This window comes from Anomalospiza imberbis, chromosome 10, assembly GCF_031753505.1.
Source record: "Anomalospiza imberbis isolate Cuckoo-Finch-1a 21T00152 chromosome 10, ASM3175350v1, whole genome shotgun sequence".
NCBI classification, from domain to species: Eukaryota; Metazoa; Chordata; class Aves; order Passeriformes; family Viduidae; genus Anomalospiza; species Anomalospiza imberbis.
Window position 1 is genome coordinate 9,923,282 of NC_089690.1, and position 22,315 is coordinate 9,945,596.

General features: G+C 42.7%; 3 protein-coding genes across 20 annotated transcripts in view; 1 reads left to right on the plus strand and 2 right to left on the minus strand.

Moving 5' to 3' along the window:
* LRCH3 (leucine rich repeats and calponin homology domain containing 3) overlaps positions 1 to 5,281 on the minus strand; it is a 58,015-nt gene extending 52,734 nt beyond the window's left edge. For 15 of the 17 annotated variants that reach the window (XM_068200578.1, XM_068200584.1, XM_068200580.1 and 12 more), the window contains exon 1: positions 5,038 to 5,281. In XM_068200578.1, the coding sequence (XP_068056679.1) occupies positions 5,038 to 5,248 (211 nt within the window). In that variant the 5' untranslated portion in view covers positions 5,249 to 5,281. The remainder of the gene's footprint in view (positions 1 to 5,037) is intronic. The other 2 variants (XM_068200589.1, XM_068200588.1) reach the window with 1 other exon arrangement.
* Positions 5,282 to 6,280: 999 nt separating this feature from the next.
* On the minus strand, positions 6,281 to 20,485 carry FYTTD1 (forty-two-three domain containing 1). Of its 2 annotated transcripts, none has more exons than XM_068200599.1 (9): positions 20,338 to 20,485; positions 17,207 to 17,338; positions 14,063 to 14,208; positions 13,192 to 13,304; positions 12,145 to 12,241; positions 11,174 to 11,232; positions 10,249 to 10,323; positions 9,310 to 9,436; positions 6,281 to 8,234 (listed from the first exon to the last, which is right to left on the minus strand). In XM_068200599.1, the coding sequence occupies exons 1-9, from the start codon at positions 20,483 to 20,485 to the stop codon at positions 8,139 to 8,141; spliced, it is 993 nt and encodes a 330-aa protein (XP_068056700.1). In that variant the 3' UTR covers positions 6,281 to 8,138. The 2 variants fall into 2 exon arrangements, with proteins under 2 accessions (XP_068056700.1, XP_068056702.1); XM_068200601.1 differs by lacking the exon at positions 20,338 to 20,485 and adding an exon at positions 19,888 to 19,906.
* The window catches only part of RUBCN (rubicon autophagy regulator), a 29,801-nt gene continuing 27,935 nt past the window's right edge, over positions 20,450 to 22,315 (plus strand). Inside the window, exon 1 of the mRNA XM_068200570.1 lies at positions 20,450 to 20,583. The gene's annotated coding sequence lies outside the window, so the exon portion shown is untranslated. The remainder of the gene's footprint in view (positions 20,584 to 22,315) is intronic.

Here is a 22,315-nt window from a genome sequence, read left to right on the forward strand (position 1 = left end):
CACAAAAGAAACACAGCCATTTCCTTTTTTCCCTAAATTCTAATTTGTCCTTCATGTGACTGCAGGGTTCAATATATTCAACTAAGAATCCTACCCTCTTTACTTTTTATGTAGTTACAGTTATCTCCAAAAATCTAACTACAAGGGCATATGCAGACAGGACAGTAGTAAAAAAATTAAATCTGATCATGATGGAGTCAAGGAAGGGGAAGACTAGGGAAGTAACTAGGAACACATGCAATAGCACTGAACACCACTTACAAGAGCTCGCTGGTAGTAAAATTTGATGGTAGGGCTTTATTGTTTGTTTTAAAAGATAAACTCACTAAACAAAGGCATTCTGAATGTCACATATTATTTTTATTGCCACAAGGATTAGAAACTACAAGCTCAGATTGCATTTTCCCAGTTGCCATAAAACGTGAGGCAAAAAGACTTCCTGTGTGCAAAGAACAGTTGAGTATTACTGCAGTCCTCAGGTCTCCATCCAAACCCAGCACATCCAGCAAAAATGAACTATAAACTACCACAACCTACTGCTCTCTATGTTTTCAGGGTAACAAAAAAAAAAAAAGCCAGGGAAGTGACCTTAATTTAGCAATTTACCAAAGCACCACTCTCAGACAACCCCATTAGCCAAGAATTGCCAGTATTTATACACAGACCACACGAGATCAAGACTTCCCAATAACAGAAACACAACAAGAACAAAAACAAAAGGGAGCAATAATCAAATTAAACAAGGAGTAACACAAGTAGGAGCTAAGATCAAAAAATGCAGCTGAATGGAACAAACTGAATTACTGTCCAAAGTCAGGGGAAGGGTTGTGATGCTCTCTCCTTCCCACTCCTACAGCTACTAGAACCTCTGGACAGGGCATTTCTCTTTGGGTTTTGGTAAGGGTAGAGACAGTGACACAAATGCAATCACAAGAATCTGAATGACCCTACTGACATACTAGGTTTTGGGTTTTAATATTGAAACTTTAGATGATCTAAGTATTAAAAGTGTAAACTCTGCTGACAAATAGTCTGAGATTTGAACAAACAATAATCCCAATTCCTTCCAAGTTACCTTAAAGATCATAATAAGTTTACATTCAAAATACAGTAACCCAAAGAGATTTAAAAAAAATTAATTTGAGGCTACTTTTGACTGTGCTGTTGTGGCTTTAAGAACAAATGTTTGGGTGCCAGGGCCACTGCTATCTGAGCCATACTGTGCTTCACAAGCCATTTTACATCTCATTAGGCAGTATCAACTGAACTTCTAGCAGGAATGAAAAACACCAGTGAGACCCTTTAGTGCAGAACGCTCACATACTCACTGCAGTCCTTCTAGATGCATGTAAGCACTTGGCATATAGAAAATTTACTGACACTACGGTCAGATTTTACCATTTCTACAGCGAGCTAGTAAGAATAAAACTAGAGATGCCTTATTGGCAAAGCCATTGAAAAGGCACAGCAGACCATTTCATTCTTCCTGTTCAGAGTCCTTCTGTCCTTTTTTACTACTAATGTATTCCAGAAACAAGACATAGTGAGCTGCATGCAATTATCTTACTCAATTTCCATACAACAGACATTTCTTTTATTGCATAAACCCACATATTCCCATCTTCTCCTTTAAAAATGGAGACAGTGAGCGTTTTAAGTAATTACAGCTGTCATGGAGGGTTTGACAAATAACTTTTCTGCTCAATGTATGCTTTAGGCCACTGGGAAAGCTGTCAAATAATGACATCAGAATCTACATTAACTCTGGCAAAATGCAACTGTGCTTCCTTTCACATTTTAACTCAGGTGGTTTATAGCCCTTCTTTTTCCTATTCTGTGGTCAAGAACATGAGTGGAATGAACAAATGGGCTGTAACTCAGATAAAATGGGGAGAGATAATAAATATTAAATGAAAATATGATAGCAAATGAAAAGAAAAAAGTATGAAAGTATATCCTTCATTTGATAATGAAGAAGCTTGCTTATTCTTCATCATCAATGAGCTTTGTAAACCTGCTCACTTGCTGACAGTGCAATTAAGCTGTAAGGGAGGAATATAAAGGAACGAGATACTCTTTCAGTATCCAAGTTATTAGTTATTACTACACTGCATTTCTTGCGTATCCCTCACATATGAGAACATGAGATGGGTGACTGCATCACACACTGTAGGGAGTTATCTTCCTGCTAATCCATGCCTGCTAATCCATCCCATCTTCAATTTGATGTTATAGGTGATCTTAATTCCAGTCAAAGTACAAAACAACTAGAAACTCACTACTGCTTTACTGCCTGCTGAAGTTATACACTCAGTTTTGAGAGTAACCTTGAGCATTGGTTTAAAAAGTCACATGTGTGTTTTCATCATCTGGAAGACAGCAGTGCCCAGAAGCAGCCAAGGCTCTGACATGACTAGAGAATCCACTTTCCAGTGAAAAATTTACAGACTGAAGAAAATTATTAATGAGGAACTTAACTTTTCCACCTAAAAGAAATATTGTATTAAGTTCAAAAATAAAGTGCAGCAAACCTGACCTGGTTTTGCTGCTCTGGTAATAGTTTAGGAAGTGGTTAAGAATGGTACCTAGAAGCTATTACGGCTCAAGCATCAGGGTTAGTATTTGTCAAACCTGAACCCATACAAGGTCCAAAAATACGTGCTCTTCCCCTTGATTTAACATCTGGAAATGCACCTTTATGGCTGACATAACCTACCATCAACCTCAAAATCGACATAGAGCACCCAACTAACTTGATCAAACCTCTGATCTCTTACACCGTGTTCCTGCTGACCCGCTTTACTGGTTCACCTGCGTTCAGAGCAGTTTCCAGGCAAGGCCAGGGGCTCTGTCAGGGCTTGGGGCAGTGGGAGATGCTGCTTTCCTGGCAGGGTAGTTAGTTAATGAGGGATGTGATTCATTCCCACCTCATAAGCATCCATGTGGTTACACTGACATGCAGTTACTTTTATTGCTACAAGAATGGGAATGAGCTGTATCAGTATATGATTCACACCACAGGTGTCTATTCAGGCACGAGGAGGAAAGTTTGCACATCGTTGTTTCATCTTCTGTTTTGCAACTGAATTTGTAATTTGGGAGCAATTCCAGTCGTTTTTATGAAAAACAGACATGCAGCATCTCATGTGCTTGGAGTCCGTGGCGCAGCATGTAGGAGGGCTCTTGGGAGTCTACGGTGTGGGGTGTTGTTTAAAGTGTTTACTTTAAGTGTTTATAACACCTAACACACAAATACATTGTATCATATTATTTCTGGCTAGTCCTATACAAAAGAATTGTAAGTCTCCCATGAACAAAACTGTGCCTAGCATTATTCAAAACAAAACCAAAAAACTCAATAGACCACACTAAAAAAAAAGCACAAGATTAAGTTATTCACAGCAGCCTTCAAAACAGAGAATTTAAACATAACGTGTGTCCCCACACACACTCAATAAGCTTTGCTTTTTACAACTTAAGAACTGTTCTAGCTTTCTTCTAAGGATCATTGTGATGATAAATGCACAAAAGTGTATGGCATGCACTGCTGCTTATTAGCATTTAATGCTTCTTGAACAACTACAATGCAAATATTCATCACAATAGATGGGAACCTTGGTGGAAACAAGAATTCCCACAAATTGTTTAAGAGTACAGTAAATGAATAGTGTTATAAACAAAAAGCCCAAACTCCTCACAAATGTGTATGCTGTGTTTGCTTACAGATTAATCCACTACACATGCATTGTGCAACTGCACTTGTACAAAAGAAACAAAAAACACCCCAAAAATTTATCTCCCAACAAGAAGTATTTTCTATGTATAGATGTGTTCAAGACAAGCAAACCAGTGTTGTCTCAAGGTTTGCTTGAGTTTTCATGAGTGTTTCTTTTCTTAGTGAGAGATGTTTGCATAAGTAGGATGTGACAGGACAGAGTATGCAGTCAAGACAATTTTAAAGAAGGTTCCATTTTGCATTACTTAACAACAGTGTAACCAACACACTTAAAAACAAACACAGTAACTTGAAAAAAGCTACAACTTAATACTAAAAAGTCTAGATTTCAAAGCTTCAAACAGATGGCATGCTCACACCTCTTAAAGTTACTTTGATTTCACTTATACAACTGCACAACCAAAATAAACTAAATCCCTTCTACATCATGTATTAAGAAGATTTCTACGTCTTGCACAAGCTCTCATTTCCCAAGTCTTACCTCTCTACTTAATACAGTAATATGCAAACAGATGTGTTTTCACTTGTGATCAAGGTACTTACATTCAAAGTATACATTATTTAGTCTACTCTTATGAATACATTTAAGGAATAGAGAGGATAAAAGCCCTAATGCTTATTGTACCTTGTAAAGTAACTAACAATCTTTAATATCCTTAAATCTGTGTTATACAGGAGAAAAAAAGAAAAGGCTGTGATTATATTCACGGTATCTTTCATATCTTCTTATGGCTGTTTGAAATTACAATAATAGAAGCATAAGAGCTTATAGAGCTTCTAAAAAATAGTTTCTTTAGCATACACACACCTGACAGCCCTTATTGGAAAGCTGGTTTTCCGTGTCAGCAGGACAAGATGAGAGATTGTGAGGGTGCACACGTATGTGTATATATACACGTTCACATATAGATGTATCAGAGCAAGAACAAGACTGGCTAAAACCACAGCAGCGAGCAGCAATACTGAGAAAAACCTCACAAAGCTCTCTCCAACAGTTCCCCATAAGGGAAACATTTTACAGCAGAGATGATAAAGAAAAAAAAACCCTACAAATGGAAGAGATCTCATCAGACGGGCAAAGGAAGAACCCTGCCACAGCTCCTCCATCCTGCCTCAGCCGGGGAGAGGAAGGGCGGAGAGCGAAGGGAAGAGGCGAAACCAGCTTCAATTTAACGAAGAGACAGCAAACTGGTCACCTCAGACCCAGGGCTGAGCGAGGGTCTGGTAGGGCAGCCAGGACGCCCAGAGAGCCACCCGCTCCTGCTCCCGCTGCCTCGCCCCCCTCACGCCCTGTCTCTCACCAGCCTGGGTGGTGTCGCTGAGATCGTGGTTGGCGGCGCTGGCCCGCGGATAGTCCCGGAGCTTCCTGCCGCTCAAACTGAGGGTCCCGCTGACCGCCGCTTCTTCCAGGGCTCGGTCCAAGGAGCGGCTCCAGGAGCCGGGAGCCGAGGGACCAGGCGGAGCGGGACAAGCCGCGGGCATCGCGGCAGAGCCGCCCTCCGGCGCCGCCATTTCCCCGCCACAGCCCGGCCGGACAGCGCATGCCAGAGCGGGCCGCAGGGGCGCATGCGCGGCCGCCGCCCGGCGGCCCCGGGACCGCGCGGGCGCCGCGTCCGGGCCGGGCCGGGCCGGGCCGAACCGGGCCAGCCGCTCCTCGGGTCAGCCGGCGTGCAAGGGGATCCCCGCCTCGGACACGCCTGGACACCTGCTGGAACTGTTAGGAATTATAGTTTTCCCGCCAACGTGGGCTGTCACAGGTTGGGTTCTGGGTGAGCATCGCTCACAGCTGCTGGGTGTCGAGCTCGTTCCGGCAGCAAAGTAAGGGCAGAGCGCACAGATCTCCGCTATGTGGGAAATGTAACAACTGCTTCACGTTTTTTAGCTTTATAACTAATTACATTACAAGGCCACACCCCTTGCTACATCTTAATAAATGCCATCTTGCCCTGCTGCTTCCACTGAACCCACCTGATGCTGCAGCCAACACACCTGAGCTGATAATGAAGAACAAAGGCTGTCAATAATCAAGTAACAAGACAATCACATTATTTAACGCTTTATCAAATACATTTCCAGGCAGTATTTTGTCCTGCACTGACAGTTAATAGCAGCATTTCCAGTGTTTTGTGCCTCCTGCTGGCACAGCACTCCCTCGCAGCCACTGGGGCTGTTCGTGCAGCACCAGGTGTTGATGACAGCGATTCTCGCTCTCCAGACATGTCACAGACACGATCGGTGCTTGAGCTAACTCATCTGGTACTCTCACCACAACAAATCACTGAATTAGGCAGTGCTACTCAAACATTAATTAGTAGCTGACACATGCAAATACAAGTGAGCCTCTACAGCCCATTCCAGTAAGTGCTCCCTTGTCAAAGTATTAAGCTGGGCAAGGAGTCTGAACCCTCTGTAAAGTTAGGTTGCTTTCTGCTGTGTTCTTCAGAATATTTAATAAGAATTTGATCAGTAAGAACCCCTTGCAGGCTATCAGAAAATTCACATAACCAGTATATTGCCCAGGTGGTTATAAGGAACAAGACAATATGAAACCTGTAACTTTTTATTTTAAAAAAATTAACAGCTTCAGTATAGATCAAATGTAATAACTTCTCCAAAAAATACCAAAAGGTACAGTGTAAAGCATCTTCTTATTAAATACAAACTAGCACTTTTGATGCACTGCATCAATGTTTTGCATCTAGGCTGATGCAAAAGAATTTTTTTGTTGCATCCTGGCACATGGAAAACGTATACACTGAAACATGATGACTGACTACTCTTTACCTACTCAAATTCTAACAGTGGGACATTCATTAAAAAAAATTCCTACTAGTAATTGAGAAAGAAACCTTAACACCATTACATTTAGTTTGCCTCTGCTAAGGCATATTTTTCAACATTAAAAATAAGGGTTTAAGTCCTATTTAGCATCAGAGTGCACTCTGACTTCAAAACTATAAAAAAAAAAGCCCTTCTGCTGTCAAGTGCTCTTTAAGGTTGAAGTTGCCAGTTTATGCTAGTTAACTTGGAATTTGAGATAAAAATGCAAGGAAACCAACTCTGTCAAATATAAATTCTTCAAGATTGTGAAAAGGCGTTAAACCTGCTTCAAACACCATAAATATTCTTGGATGCAGCAAGCGAGCCACTCTTGTACCTGACTGTACCTAACCCTCCTCACCAAAAGCAGTGCCAAGATCATCAATGCCTGGCCTGGAAGCAATTCTGAAGAGATGCCTCAGTTTCAGGGATTATATAAATATAGACTGAGGATGCCCTAGTTGTTACTGTCCTGCAGGTTCTGATGCACAGAGCTGTGCTTAAAGCAGGTGGCTACATGTTCCTGCCTAATGCCTTAGTCATGCTGGCAAAGTGAGGGCTTTCCTCCAGCAACGTTCCTCAGTTTCAGAAAACTTCCACATGTCTGACCACTTTGGATCAGCTTCACATCTTACCTCTCTTTGGTATAAACAAACAAGTGCCACGAGATTGCTTGCCTCCAGCTATTTTTAAGAGTTAGAGAAAACCCTCTGAGGCAAGGCATGCAGGATGAGAATCCTGTATCTGGGAGGGTAAGAAACTCTACCATACTGCTGACTTCCTTGTGAACTGCTATATTTTTTCCTATCGAATTATTCAAAAACATGATGTTATTGCATTAAGTCGGTGCAAAAACCTTTCAAAAAGAAATAAAAATTAAAAGTTTAAGAAGAAAAGGAGACTGATAAACTCCATTTACAGAGGAGGATGATGAAGTTGAGCTATTTGAAATATAAAGGACTCTCACACTGCCTCTGCAGTATTCCTCCAATATGGTATATGATCTGGACCACTTTTAAGGATAAGAGTTGAATAGTCTCCATCCCAGTTACAAATTTTGGGTCTCAGCTAACAGCTTTATTTGTGAATGTGAGGATGCAAAACAGTTTTCAAGAAAGGAAAAAAAATGGAACTTTAAAAGCACAAAGAAGTACAGAACCAATGCTCCCATGAAAAATGCCGCTACGTCGCTACCAAAGTATCCACAGACTGAGGCTCTGTGCTAAACTGGTCTCTGAAAGAGAGCTCAAAGGCAGTCCCTAAAAAACCCTAAAATGGGGTTTGTAATTAAACACTTAAACAATCTTTACCATAACAGAGGGGTCAAAGAACCCAGCTGGGCAACAGAATCTTTTCCAACCAGGTGATGGTGCCACTACATCAGATCAGTTTCTCTCCACTTTTTCTCCCTCAGGGCATTGAGTCTTTTACCATTCCAAGTAAAAGTAATAAAGAGAGATAGCTCTGCCACCATCTTAGCAAGATGTCTGGAGAATTCTAGTGACATATGCTGTATTCTTCTGCTCACTTTTATTTCAGGGACTTAGGTAGGTGGGCTCAGTGCCCAAGTCCATCTGCCAGGTTAGCCCACTGTTACAAAACGGCTTCCTTTGTTCTGAGACAGTGCTGTCCTCTGCTCCTTCAGGATCCCAAATCGTTCGTTCAACGTCATCCCTGTCTGAAAAATAAAGTAATTTAACCAAAACTTTAAAGGTGTTGGGTTAATTTAATCAAAGTAATGGAGACAGAACAGTCTTTTCTTCAGTCTGTATCACCACTTGACTCCTTAGTTGCCTCACTTGGATTTTTTGTCACTTTCCAAGACATTTAAAAATCAGACTGGACTACGCATCAAGAGCTTGCATTTTCAGAATTCATTAAGAACACATGGTATATAATGTCAGTACTCAAAGCCTACTCAAAATATTGCAAGTTAAACTGCAGACAAACAGACTGAAAAATGGAACTTCCAGTACACCTTTCCCCACACAGATTCTCTGCAACTTCAACAAATGCAACACTTTCACTGTTTTAATGCAGGTTGCTTTCCAGTTCACTCAGCTAAGGCAGCAAGCTGGAATCTAATCCAGAAGTTTGATTAATTTTACACTACAGTAGTAGACTATTTATGACATAGCTCTTATTCCTGGATGGAACAAATGCAGATCAATGCCTTGACTCCATGCAGATTTCTACAGCTGGCACTAAGGAGCTGATCACAAGAGCAGCTTCTATCTCTGTCACTCTGTAAAAATCCCTTCAATGACAGCATTAGGATTGCTGCACCAAATCACCTGTCTTCATGAAACTTATGAAAAATTGCTCATCTTTCAAGCCTTTACATTATCAAATTTAATTTTTTTTTCCTAGATGGACAGCAAAAGTTGCCTTATAAATTTGGCTGCCAGGGTTCCAGGCAGGTCACACAGCTGAAAGCAGCTCATCCCTGAATTATTCACACTTGCTGAGGCAAGCACAGCAGGAACACCAGAAGCTTTTTAGAAATATTCAACATTTTAAATCCCATTTAAATCATATGGGCACACAAGGCATGAACTAGAAGAACAAGAACAGTGAGTTTAGCTACTTGGTTGAAGTTTCACAGTGAGTTAGCGGCAAGACTGGAAATGGAAACAAGAAGTAGTCACTAGTTCTCTCTTTCTGTCACTTGGGAGTCTCGGAGCAAAGTGCCTCACTGGCTTTTATTGGTCTTGAAACTTCTTCCACAGTTATGAGAGGAAAAGTGCATTTACCTGTTTTCCAACACTATTTATATCAAACTGCAATGGAACCCCTTTTGGAATCTTCTTCTCTTCAGATTGGTCCCTCTTCATCAGAAACGGTGGCACAGGACTACGAGTTAATCGTAATTTCTGGGAACTGTGAAAGAAGAATGTTACAAAGGACATGATGAACATGTGTTTTATGCAAGAAAGACTCAGTGCTGATAGCGGTATGAATTCTTCATCAAACCATTTGACCAGACTGGCTGAAAAGCTGGAGGGCACAAATTCAAGAAGGTAAGTCAGCCAGAACTAAAAAATGGACCATTTGTTATTGTTATCAGACACAAAGAGTCCCAGCAGGAAACCATCTCATTTTTTATCTGCAATTCTATTGACAAATGTGTCATTTGTGATTAATTAATAATATAAATACAAAAAATAAAAATTTGTACAGTCTTCCTTACTGATAAAACACTACTGAGGAAACGCTAATCAAGGCATTTTTAAAATACACCACCTATAAACAACAGTACCATCAACTTCCCAAACACAAATACAGCAATGCTCTCTTTAAGCACAAGTCCAGCAGTATTTTTATGAATCAGGGAGTAACTGTTACCATTACTCATCAAGTAGGTGCTCATTCATTTCCACTAGAGGCGGAAAACAGCTGTGACATGGCCTGATTTGGAAGGGACAGACAAAGTGAAAATCTACCAGCCCACCACTCTTCCACTCTATACACTACATCAAGCTCCTAACTGGGAGCTGACATGTGAGCTCCAGCTGTGCTATTTTTCAAACACTTCTCAGAAACACTCAGAAAGGGGCCAGACTTAAAAACCTTCACAAGAAGCTTTGAATTTGAGGTCACCTGAAACACTGCCTGCAAGGAACATACTAAATGGTTCAAAGCAGCAATTTCATTTATGTTCAGAACATTTCAGAACTTAATTGAAAACTCACACTGGGCTTATGATTGCTCCTGGATTGTCAATAGACACAGTCAGGATCCCTCCACTTGTGGTAGAAGTTCGCCATCTAGTTTGAAAACACAAAAATCACTTACAAAAATTGTGCAGAGATTTCAGTCAGGGTGTCTTTAAAGGTATGTTCAAAATATTTGCAAGCAAAGAATGTGCAAGCTTTCAGAATGTTGGCCAGTACAAAGATAACATGCTATTGACACTTGGCTATTGATTCTTGTACCTTTTACATTACCTACACCTATTCAGGAGAGCACTAAATCACATGCTGTCGAGGTGCACCAGAACTACAGCACTGACCCAAGAGCTCACTTCTTTAAAACATTCAGTTTCCTTGCCACAGATGGGGCCAAAATGTCACACACAGCAAATTCAAGAGGTGACAGACTGCACTCTGTGGCACCTGCTGCTTTCCTCAGCCTTTTGTGTTTCCAAGTAACACCCTGCAAAGAGCCCAACAGGCACAGAATGGTATGGGAAGAGTATATGTGGGAAGAGCCAAGTGGCCTCATTGGGCTCTGCCTTTTTCATTTCTAAACTGCTTCACAGGCTTATATGCATATCAAATAAAAGGAAAATTACAACAAGAGCCCAGGATAACACCGATATTTGAATTTTTCTTCTAGTCTATGCAGTATTCATGAGTACTAGAGATTAGCCTGATCCTCTTTCCATCTTCCCCCTCATTCCTGCAAATGTGTTATGCAAACCAACTCCTCCTGGTTAAATTACAAGATAATTTAGGAAATAACTGAGAATAGGGGGAAGATCACTGTCACTCTAGTTGACGTGCCTAGAGGGGAAAAAAAATCCACCCTTCTTCTATTATCATATTTGGGAAAGTCTGAGCTAAAATGAGAATCTTACATGTTACAAAGCTGAAGATTTCCAAATTAGATACTTACTGACGAGTTCTCTTTACTGTCTGATTATCAAGATCTGTTGACTGCACTTGGGCCTGCACCTGAAAACACATCAGTACAGACACCAGATTTGAATACTGTTTCAATTCCTATTGTAGCAGCTGGAAATGCAGAAGTTCAAAAGCAGAAGTTTAAAGCTGCTTGTATACTCTGCACAAACAGGGTTGTACTTTCAGAGGAACTTCAAAGATAAGAGTCCTGTTAATTTCATAAGACATTGAAAATAAATTGAAAACTTTAAGAACACAAAATAATTTAAACAAAACTGCCAGTAGAGCAATGGCAACATTTTGGAGGACTGTCAGCCTAAGACACATCAGCATGTTACTACACTAGCAAGAAAAGTCAGTCTAGCTCCTGATCCTGTCATTTTGCAAACCATCTGGAAGGAAGACAACAGCTACTTACAGTCACAATAATGGCAGATGTAGAATGAGGGCACAAATAAAAACCAAACCCACCACTTTTCATTCACTGTGCACTCTCTAATCTCTCCATCCTACTAAAAATAACTAAAAAAAATCTTTAAGTAACTAAAATAATTGAAATAAACAACCACAAAATAAATAAAAAAGCAAACCAAGCCATAATCAGATTCTAAAATGTCTTTCTGCTCTATTATTCACCTGAAGGCAACTTCTAAAAGCTGGATAGCTTTCTAACATTAACTTCTAAAAAGAAAAAATAATACCTTGCAACTACCCTCAAACACTGATAAGTTTCATGCCCCTCAGAATTGCTCAATTTCATTGGAATGTGAAGCAAGACTCAATGGATTACAGTAACTAAAGAGAACGAGTGCACTTCCCTAGAAGAACCTGTGGCTATTTCCCAGTGCACCGGAAGTTTTTACTCAGATCTGATATTTGAAGTTGATTCATTAATAGCAGTTTTACAGGTTAGCTTAGAAACTATGGCCCAACTGCCTTGTTCTTTTCAAAATGTGTATTTACCTTCAGGCCCCTTCTAAACAGGAAAGTTGCTTGACGAGTATCTTTCTGCTGATTTAGTTTGTTTCCAATTCTGACAAACGAAGATGGTATGTTATTCCTGTAATATTTATTAAAAAATATAGTTATAAAAGGCTCCACAGGGAACACCTTAGAGACACTACTATGGAAGTCAAAAAAGAGCTCAAAACATCCATAAGGACATCTTTAGTGCTGCCTCTTCGAGGCTGAATGCTTCAGCTGAGATAAGCTCCTCATCCACGAGGAATGAAACATATTACTCATAAATGGAGAAATCACTGTTGGTACATAGAAGCCTAATGCTCATACATCACAGGACCATATGGTCATTAATTCTGCTAATCACTTTGCTCAGTATCCTCCAGCACTTTAAACACTGTTGGTTAGATTAAAAAAAAATCAATATGCATAAAGAAAGTTTGTTTACAGTTTTCACGATATAGTCACAGAGAGAAACCTTTTATCGTGGAGACCATTTCGGTTGCAGTTTATAACACATGTTAATTCCAGCACAAATAAAACATGCAATGGCTTCCCTGAAGCTGCAGATGGCACCAGCTTCCACAAAGGTATTTAGAAAGTTCACCAAACCATGGCTAACACTTCTGAGCTACCAAAATCCACAGCGGCCATTTCCATAGAAATCAGAAAACACAGAATGGTTTGGGTTGGAAGGAACCTTAAAGAACCCCTAGATTCAACCCCCCTGTCATGGGCAGGGGCACCTTCCACAAGATCAGGTTGCTCAAATATAGGCTGCCTGTGCTTTAACTGAAGGCAGAATGCCAGGTGCTCAAAAATACAGGTACTTCCTGAGTGCTCCACATCATAACAAGCATCTGGCTTTGTATCGAGATCATGTTTGGCACATTCTTGGCTTCCAGATTTGTAGAACTTCACACACAAGGTGGTCTTGACCATATTGCTACTGCCTGTACCTACTGTCTTCTCTTAGCCTCGGTCCTGTCAAACAAGATTCACTATGGAAAGTTGCCAAGCAGTGTCCAGAAAGCAGGTGTGGTAGTTTACCTCCTGTTTAGCAGGGTAGGCCTCCTGAGGGCAGGAGCTTGTTTTCTCTGCATTTCAGATTGTCTCTGCAAGTTTGTTTTCCTTTTCAAGACCGGGTAATTCCGCTGTGCATTCTTAAAAAACAATAAACATATTCAGCATAATGTATGCTATACACACACCTACATTTTTATTTCAGTTTCCATTTACAAACTGTGATTAGAATACACTTGGCTTTGCCTACCTTTCACAATCTAGTGTAATTTGAAAACACTTTCTACAATTTAATGAATTCTATATTCTCCACATCCTCAGGAGAAAACAAAAAGCAACATACCTCAGCAGTTATTTTTTCATTATTGTATCTCCCTAAACTGACAAAAATCCATGGTGCACATGTCTTAAAATTAGTCTTCTTCAGAAAACCAAAGGCAAACCCTATTCTACAATACTGAATGAGATAAAGCAGGCAACAATGCACTGGAGCAGTGCAGAGAAGGGAGCCTACTGATGGAGTTCAGTATTCTGCAAAAACTTTCATTTTTGTAACAGCACATGCTTAGCACCTGCAGGTTGGCTGAATCATTGGTCTGTAAGAAAACCAATTTTCCTTGTAAAAATACAATAACTCCCTCCATACTCGCACAGAATATACTTCTGTACTTCAACTCTCATGACTTGCAACCCAATTAAGTGTTAGAAACTATTTTCACACCTAGTCCTTATCCAGCCCACTCAAAACAAACAAGAACTCAGCTAACACATTCCCAATTTGATAAAAGCTTGTACCATTTGTCTCCATTTTATATTTCAGTAGCACTCTTCTGAACCACTCATGTTTCATTTTAAACCTGTTCTGACACGAATCACCAGGGTTGCATTAATTAATTACCTTTTCACTCAGTGGCTGTCTGTTCAGAGGACTGATTCCTTTGTGTGAACCCACAGCTTTCTTGGCTGCCAGGCCAGTTATGACTCCGTAAGAACGCTTCTTCCCTGCTATCTTCTTTCTGCGCCCCAAACGATTCTTACCATAACCTGCAACAAGCACAGAAAGCTCAATAATTCTTCCTGAAAGGAAAAGATGAATGCTTTAAGATGCCTTGCAGGCAGCACAAGTTACTTGGCTGCACACTTTAAGCCTTAGAGCAGAGGCCACCACTACACTTGGAGACAATTTGGTCACTCAGTTGTTTAGCAGGTCTGGCCCAATCCCCAGCACAGCAATAATCAGCTTCTCATACAGAGCAGTTTTAATGCAGTTCCTTGCATTAATTTCTGATTAAAATTTCTTATTTGACATGTCTGCAGGGAGAACTTAAGGGTCTTCTAGAACAGAAAACTACCAGAATACTCTGAAATGGAACTTCATCCAGGACTGAACAATATAAAACCAAACTAGAGAGTCCCTCAGCTTCCTACCCATTCAGCAAACTTCAAATTACTAGTTTAATTTAAAAGAAAAAAAAAAAAAAACAACAAAACAGAGATTATTTACTTAAATCAGTAGTTCCCAAGACATGACTCAAAAGGAAAGAACATAGCAATTGGCCCACAAAAGTGCAGTAAACAGCACATGAATTGTATCACATTTGAAGTGTTTTCAATTAGAAGTCTGCATGGCAGTACAGCCAAACTGAGGACTGAAAGCAGCTTTTGAATATAAAAGGCTTGTAAGTTTGAGGTCTGTAGTATCTCCAGTTACCAGGGTTTGATTAACCCAATCTGGAGTCATTTAGCTTCATGCTATGAATACAGACCATGCTCCAATTTTGTGCCCAAGCACCCTTGCTGCTAGAACTTCAGACTGCAAAACAAATTTCAGACTGAGGAGTCAGCTCTCCAGCAACAGACACATTTAGTTTTAACATATCTGACTTAACAGCATTGGTAATAAATCTGTGCTTTCTCATGAGACAGGAGCCATGACATGAGGTAAGCCACTGGTCAGAATCCAGCTCAGATCAATTTGCCATGGAGAACTGCTATGTACACATATTTTGCGTCTGGTTAGCAAATGCTCTTCTTTTCCAAGAGAAAAGCTGAGAAACAAGGTTGCTTAGGCTGAAAGGGACCTCACAGACGCTATAAACCTCTGCTCAAATAAATTAAAACATCCAAGTTAGCTCAGACTGCATAGGGCTTTGTGCAGTTGCATTCTGTGTATCACCAAGGACAACTTTTATTCAAATGAACAATGCTCATCTCTCTGTTTTTAACCCCAAAAGCTGAATAGAATCCCAGCTCAAGTTTCTTACTTCTTTCCAGAAAGTTTGGCAGCCACTTCTAAAACCAGAAGGAACTGAACACTGTTGATCATTTGTGGTTTCTGCAGTTGTCCACAGAGGCTTTGCTACTTATCAGAATAACTTCAATAACAACAGAGTAGTAATAAATCTACTGGTAAGCTACTAATAACTACAATGCTCACAAGAACTATTTAGTAACACCTTCTGCGTAAAAACGATGTAAGGGACTGGTTTTCAACGGAATAGGAGGGAGCAGCTGAACTATTCACAATGTTTCAAGATGTCATGAATCTGGCAATTTTGCAAAGAAATTGTTTGCTTTTTCCTAGAATACAGGCAGGCAAGCCGGTAAGGCTCCAGTAGAAAAAAGTAACTGCCTAAGACAGTAGTATTTAGAGTTTCAAGTTTACAGATCAAGTTTCTCCTAAAACTCTAAATACTTGCTTCTTTTGTGGTCTTTTGATGATAAACAATTACACTTGACAACTGCAGTTATAAAACGAGCCTACATGTTTGATAATCTAGAACTTAAATTCACTTACTCTTCACCCACATAAATATCCTCACACTTGGGCTGAGAGATGCAAATTTTTCTCCAGCCCTGTCACCAATTTATTAGACATGTACAAGTAATACAGTTGTGTGGGCCTGCATAGAAACCAAAACTCCTCTGAGCTCTGAGTAACACAAGATTCCACTGATCCCTAAAGACATTTGTGTCTAAGACACAAAGGAGGAGCTGCTGCTACAACAAACACTAAGCAAGACAAAGATAACACAGGGATCACTGTGAGTACACCAGACAGATGTGTCTTTGTTTTCCAGGAATGCTACTAAACAAGAAATTGCATGTATTAACCTAAACACCTAATTAGCTCATGGTGGTAAGCTTTCTTATCAGACAGTATTCTTCCACATTTTGATCATCCTGTACAAAATAGATACTTTTCAAATCTAATTGCAAGCAAAACCAGTCTGCACTTCAAGCAGGAGCTATCCATGTACTGAACTAAAGCCTGGGAATAATTTTAAAACATCTCCTGTTTATCAAAAAAAAAAAAAAATGAGTTACTCAGGGGAACCTACAGCAAAGCTGTTATTGTGCACTTTTCCTTTCCTCACTCCCTGTCTATATGACTTTTCCCTCCTTTTGTATTCCACTGTTAAAACACTGGCTTCCCCTTTTTGTATTCCACTGTAAGAACACTGGTTTAAGAAGGCTGACACAGTGCTTCCTTTGCATCTCAAGCACTTAACAAGAAAAGCCAACTCACACTGTGCACTATCCATTCAAATATTCCTGAGCCATGATCAAATCTGTAGTGACAGATGCTTTGGGGAGGTCTATAAAGAGAATTCTACCCAGCAAATATGAATATGCTTTTCTTTTGCACAAAGCTCTGAGCTCTGGCAAGGCCACCACATCGCCCAATACAAGGCTTTGGCGTAAGCACTTGTTCTGCCCCTCTCTGAGAAGGGGCAAGGTATCATTACAATTTCCAAAATTAAAATTAATTTGAAGAATCAGAAAGCAAGCCAGTTCTTTCTTGAGTCAAAGACAGTCCCTCAAGCATCTAAGCTCCCTGGTGGCCAAACACATCAATTGCTTTCTCACACTGAATCAGAAACAAAACCAAGTATAAATAGATTAAAAATATCCCTGAATTATAATCAAAAGACACTATTTGAAAGACAAGTGAACTGACCATGTCAATCCACACAGTGCATTATTCTATCTTTCAGCTCAAGAGATAATGTGGAATCTGTGTTATGTTTGGCACACACACCTTTCTGCTGTTGCATTCCCCACTTGGAGCCTTGTGAACTGAACTGTTGAGCTCGAGTCTGCTGAAGCCCTCTTTTTATTTTGGGAGAATATTGCTTTCTCTCTTCTTTCTTGTTCAGCTTGATTATATCATCTACAAGAAGAAAAAAGAAAAACGGACATACTGAATAAAAACCCCAAACAGCCTGGAGTCACAGGAGACAGACCAGTCAATCCTGCAAAGGCAGCACATATAAGTTAAGGTTCCAGAAACATTAACACTACAAACATCCAGTCCCTGCTACATCTTATAGAACTTACTTTATAAAACAATGCCCCAGCAGAAGGGAAGCAGTTGCATGCATCCAGAAAATGTGAGACACATGTAAGGTCATGGCATTCAGCCCAGCATTAAATTTTAATTTGGGTGACTCCTTTAATTTTTGTACACTGTTAAAGTAAATGAAAATCCAATCTCATGCCCAGACTTTGCAGAGACCAGATAAAATGTTAATTCCAGCCTTAGTTCTTTCATCCTATGCTACTTAAGAAAGATCACAAAGACACAACTCAGGCCATCAGTTATCTTCAGATGTTCACCAGGACTGAAATGATGGGGAAAAAGGCAAGCAAGACATCTCTCCCCAGGAATCTACAATTCAAAGCAATCACCTTATCTATTGTCCAGGGAAACAATCTCAGACAAGTTCTTAATCAGTTCAAAATTATGTGTAAGAAACAAGCTGAAGAAAAGCAAACAGCAGGTCTGTCCAGTGCAAATTATGCTACACCAGCTTGATTTCCTTCACTGACCTGGTAGCCAACTCAGGAGAGAAAAGTAAAGCAAGAGGTGTTGCAGCTTTTATCTGACTGCCAGTTTACAAGAACACCTTAAAGGAAACTGTCAAATTGTGTTTACTGCATCTTCATCATAAGAGTACAACTGATAAAAAAATGTCATGTTTCAAAAGGGAGCCTCCCCAAATATGTGGACAGTCTTTTTTCAGTCAAGGAAAGATGGAAATGAGGTTACTGTGTTTGTGGCTGAGTTCAAATGGACTCATAAAGGGTAGAACAGAGAGAACAGTGTAAAAAACATAAACAACAAAAATCACAACACGATTATCCAATGGTTTGCATGCTGTCAAAAGAAAGCTAAGAGGAAATGAATTCACTTTGCTGCAAAAATCTACTAGGACAAAAACACTGATACAGATCACTCAGGGTTTGATAGCTACATAATCTCTACCAAAGGGGTTGTCCCTGGAACAAGGATTCCAAACTACCCTTTTATACCCAAAGCCATTTCAAACATGGATTCATGCTTCACAGTTCATCTGCTTCATCTTAAATCCATTTTTTTCAAGTTGCTGCACACAAGGTTACAGCTTTTTAAACCAAAGGACTTAAGTTTCAGCTATTCTCTTATTTGGGTAAATGAAGGACATTTGGGATTTCATGCATTTATTAGAGGAGCCACACTGAAGCAGTCTTCTATCTCACATGAGATCAGAGACCACAATTACAGCTAGAACAGCAGAGTTATCTGAGAACAGTATCAAACTGGAAACTCAGCTGCACATGAGCTGCACATAACACAACCAAAACATGTTTAATCTTTATTACTATATGAGAATTTACTCAACATCATGATTTCAATCTTAAGACTTCCTAGATTAGGCTCATGTTGGTTTCTTTGATACCACACTAGGTGTGAGACTGCATCTTCTCTTTGGTTATACCTGATACAGAGCTTTCACCTGGGGTGACAACGTTCTCATACACCTAAAGAAGCACCCACTTCACAACACCACTTTAAAACAACATCCTCGTGACACCGCAACAGTCCTTTGCAGTCTGCTGTTAGTTAACAGCCAGGACACATAGCAATGACTGACTGAAAGATTAACTCAGCCAGGAAACATTTGAATATGTGAAAATACAACAAGCCAGGATCAATAAGTCTATTAGCAACCCTGAATACAAAGATTGTGTGTAACGGGTAAACACAGATTCAGCTTTCTATGAATGCTGTAGCACTACTCTACATTCAGACAAACTCTAAACATCATTTCACAAGTTATCTCCACTGCCCAAAGAACTCCACTGAATTATTTACAGAGGGAAAAACTGTACATACCCTCTTATTTTACAGTGGCCCACAAAGATACCAAGTCCACCATTAACAATTTCAGTTCACACTATGATTCTGCTTTTTGAAGAAAGTCTCCTGATAGCACCAATCTATTATGCTCTGGTAGTATCACAAAGCAGTACTGGAGCATACAAAACCAATAATTTTTTTTTCCTAATAAAAGTAAACTGGAAGATGCAGTCCACGAACAAACCAAACTGTCCCTGACTGTTAAGGGGTCTCAGTACACAGCACCAGAACAGAACTTCTCTGAGATACCTCACTGAAGTATCTACAGTGTGGATGTAGTTTCTGGGACACGCTGGAGAGACACAGCTCTGCGGGTTTGTAATGAGTCCATGCAACTTCCTAACACACACACCCCACAACAGGAGGGCAGGGGACAACGGGCTAGATTGTCACAGCAAACTACGTGGTAGAGGCAACGTCATGCTTGGCGTGGCTGGTCCTGTACTGCTAAGAGGTTAGACGGAAGACTTGCCACGGCCGACTTCCAAACCTGAGAAGAATAAAAAGGCCAGGCCAGCTGAGACATCACCAAACCTCACCCATCCCTGTAGCTGCGAGGGCCAGGCGAGGCCCTGGGACGCTCCCCGAGGGCCACGCAGCCTAAGGCCCGAGTACTGAGGGCCTCACTGGGCCAAAAGCAGGCAGCGCCCCGGTCTGCGGCCTGCTCAGACCACCAAGTGACACAAAGCGGTCCCGGCTCTTCCCGGGACCCCTTTGTGAGCGAGCCCGGCTCCCCGCTGCTCCCGGCGGCACGCCCGGGCCTCGCCCCCGAGCCCAGCCCCCGGCGTCACCCTCGCCCCTCCTGCGCTCCCGCTGTGGGAGGGTCCCGTACTTTCCCCTTCCCACCCCCCGTCCTCGTTGGCTCCGCCCGCCACGGGGACCGGCGCAGCCCCGTTGGTTCGTTCCGCCCCTCCCCGTCCCCGGCACTTGGTTCAGCCCGAGCCCCCCGCCCTGTCGCCTACAGCGGCCGCCCCAGCCCCGCTCCTCACCCAGGGACATGTCGATCTTCTCCACGCTCTCGCCGCCGCCGTGCCGGGCCCCCGCCGCGGCCGAGGAGCCTGGGAGCGGCGCCGCAGCCCCGAACGCGTTCATGGCCGCCTCCCTCACTGCGGACCGCCCCCAGCCGGGCCTGCGCATGCGCAGCAGCTCCGCCCAGCCCAGGGCACAGCCACCCGCGCCGGGCAGCGGCGCAGCGCCCCTCTGGCAGCGCGCCCCCTGGCGGCCGGGAGGAGCAGGTACAGCGGGCGGGGGGCGGTGCCGGGGGCGATTCCGGGGGCGATTCCGGGGGCGATGGCGGGGCGATGCCGGGGGCGATGCCGGGGCGGTGCCGGGGGCGATGGCGGGGGCGATGCCGGGGCGATGCCGGGGGCGATGCCGGGGCGATGCCGGGGGCGATGGCGGGGGCGATGCCGGGGCGGTGCCGGGGGCGATGGCGGGGCGGTGCCGGGGCGATGCCGGGGCGATTCCGGGGGCGATGCCGGGGGCGGTGCCGGGGGCGATGCCGGGGGCGATGCCGGGGGCGGTGCCGGGGGCGATGCCGGGGCGATGCCGGGGGCGATGCCGGGGCGATGCCAGGGCGATGCCGGGGCGATGCCGGGGGCGATGCCAGGGCGATGCCGGGGCGCGGGTCCCGCTGGGGGCTGGCGGCCGCTTCCCGAAGCGGTTTCTCCAGGGACAGTGTCCTTGGGAGGAGTGAGTGTCACGTCGGCCCGGGACAGGGAGTGGCGGGGGGCGCTGGGAAGCGGAGCTGCCGGCAGGGTGCGGGGTGCAGGGGGCTGGGGGACAGGGCAGTTGTGCCGTAGGGCACGGAATCCTGGGCTGGCTGCAGAGCTGCGGGGAGCTGAGACGGGTCACGGAGGTGGTTGGAGGCGTGGAGCACCTCTCCTATGAAGACAGGCTGAAAGATTTGGGGGTTTTCAGCCTGGAGAAGAGAAGGCTCCGGGAGATCTCATGACAGACTTCCAGTACTTGAAGGAGCCTCTAGGAAAGATGGGGACAGATTTTTTAGCAGGGTTTGTTGCAATAGGACAAGGGGTGATGGCTTTAACCGAAAGAGGGTCGATTTAGACTGGATATAAAGAAGAATGTTTTTTACAATGAGATTGGTAGAACGCTGGCACAGACTGCCCAGGGAGGTGGTGGATGCCCTCTCCCTGGAAGCACTCAAGGTCAGATTGGATGGGGCTCTGAGCAGCCTGATCTAGTTGAAAATATCCCTGCTCTTGGCAGGGGAGGGGGGTGTCAGACCACATGACCTCTAAATGTCCCCTCCAATCCAAGCATTCAGCATTGCAGGGCAGGGAAGGGTGTTCCGCTGAGAAGTTGACTATGAGATGCCTTTGCCCGTGACCCCTGTGCAACTGAGAGAAATAATCCGTTCTGTGAACAACAAAACCAATGCCGGGTGGTTTTGAGCACGATTATGTTTTCAAATGTCAAACAGCAGAGTTCAATCTAGGTTCTTATTTCAAAATAACATGTAAAGCTTAAAATCACTACTTAAACCCAGAACGATGTGTCCATGCTTTGGTCTCTTTGGGTTCTTTTCAGAGTTGTTATCTTTGCCAGTTTTTGGTCAGAGTCATGTGATTGAGAAATTCAAAAAAGAAATTGTTTTTTTAACAAGGAATCTAGCAAAGCCTTTCCCTCCTCCCTGTATATTTGCATTCTTTGGAGCTGTGGCATTGGTGGGTCAGCAGTACACATGTGCCTAGTGGGCAGCTGGCTCCTGCTAAACAAGTTACATGTAACAGGGCTTTTTTACACAACAGCACTTTCTTCATTTTCCCTACAATTAAGGGATAGTAATTCTCTCTGGAATCTCTACATCTTGCTCGTGGTTGGTTGAAATTGGTCACTGAGTCCCAGAGTCAGAAAAGGAAGGAGCAGATGGACTGACAAGGTGATCTCAGAGGATGAACTTCCTTGAGAAGCGAGGCAGTAAATGCTGAGAGGAAAAGCCACACC

Coding starts and splice junctions, on each gene's coding strand:
- FYTTD1 (XM_068200599.1), bottom strand. CDS start 20,485: ATGCGCAGGCCCGGCTGGGGGCGGTCCGCAGTGAGGGAGGCGGCCATG. Junction 9,437..10,248: donor GGAGCAATCATAAGCCCAGT/GTGAGTTTTCAA, acceptor CTTCTTTCACAG/TTCCCAGAAATTACGATTAA. Junction 8,235..9,309: donor TAAATAGTGTTGGAAAACAG/GTAAATGCACTT, acceptor TTTATTTTTCAG/ACAGGGATGACGTTGAACGA.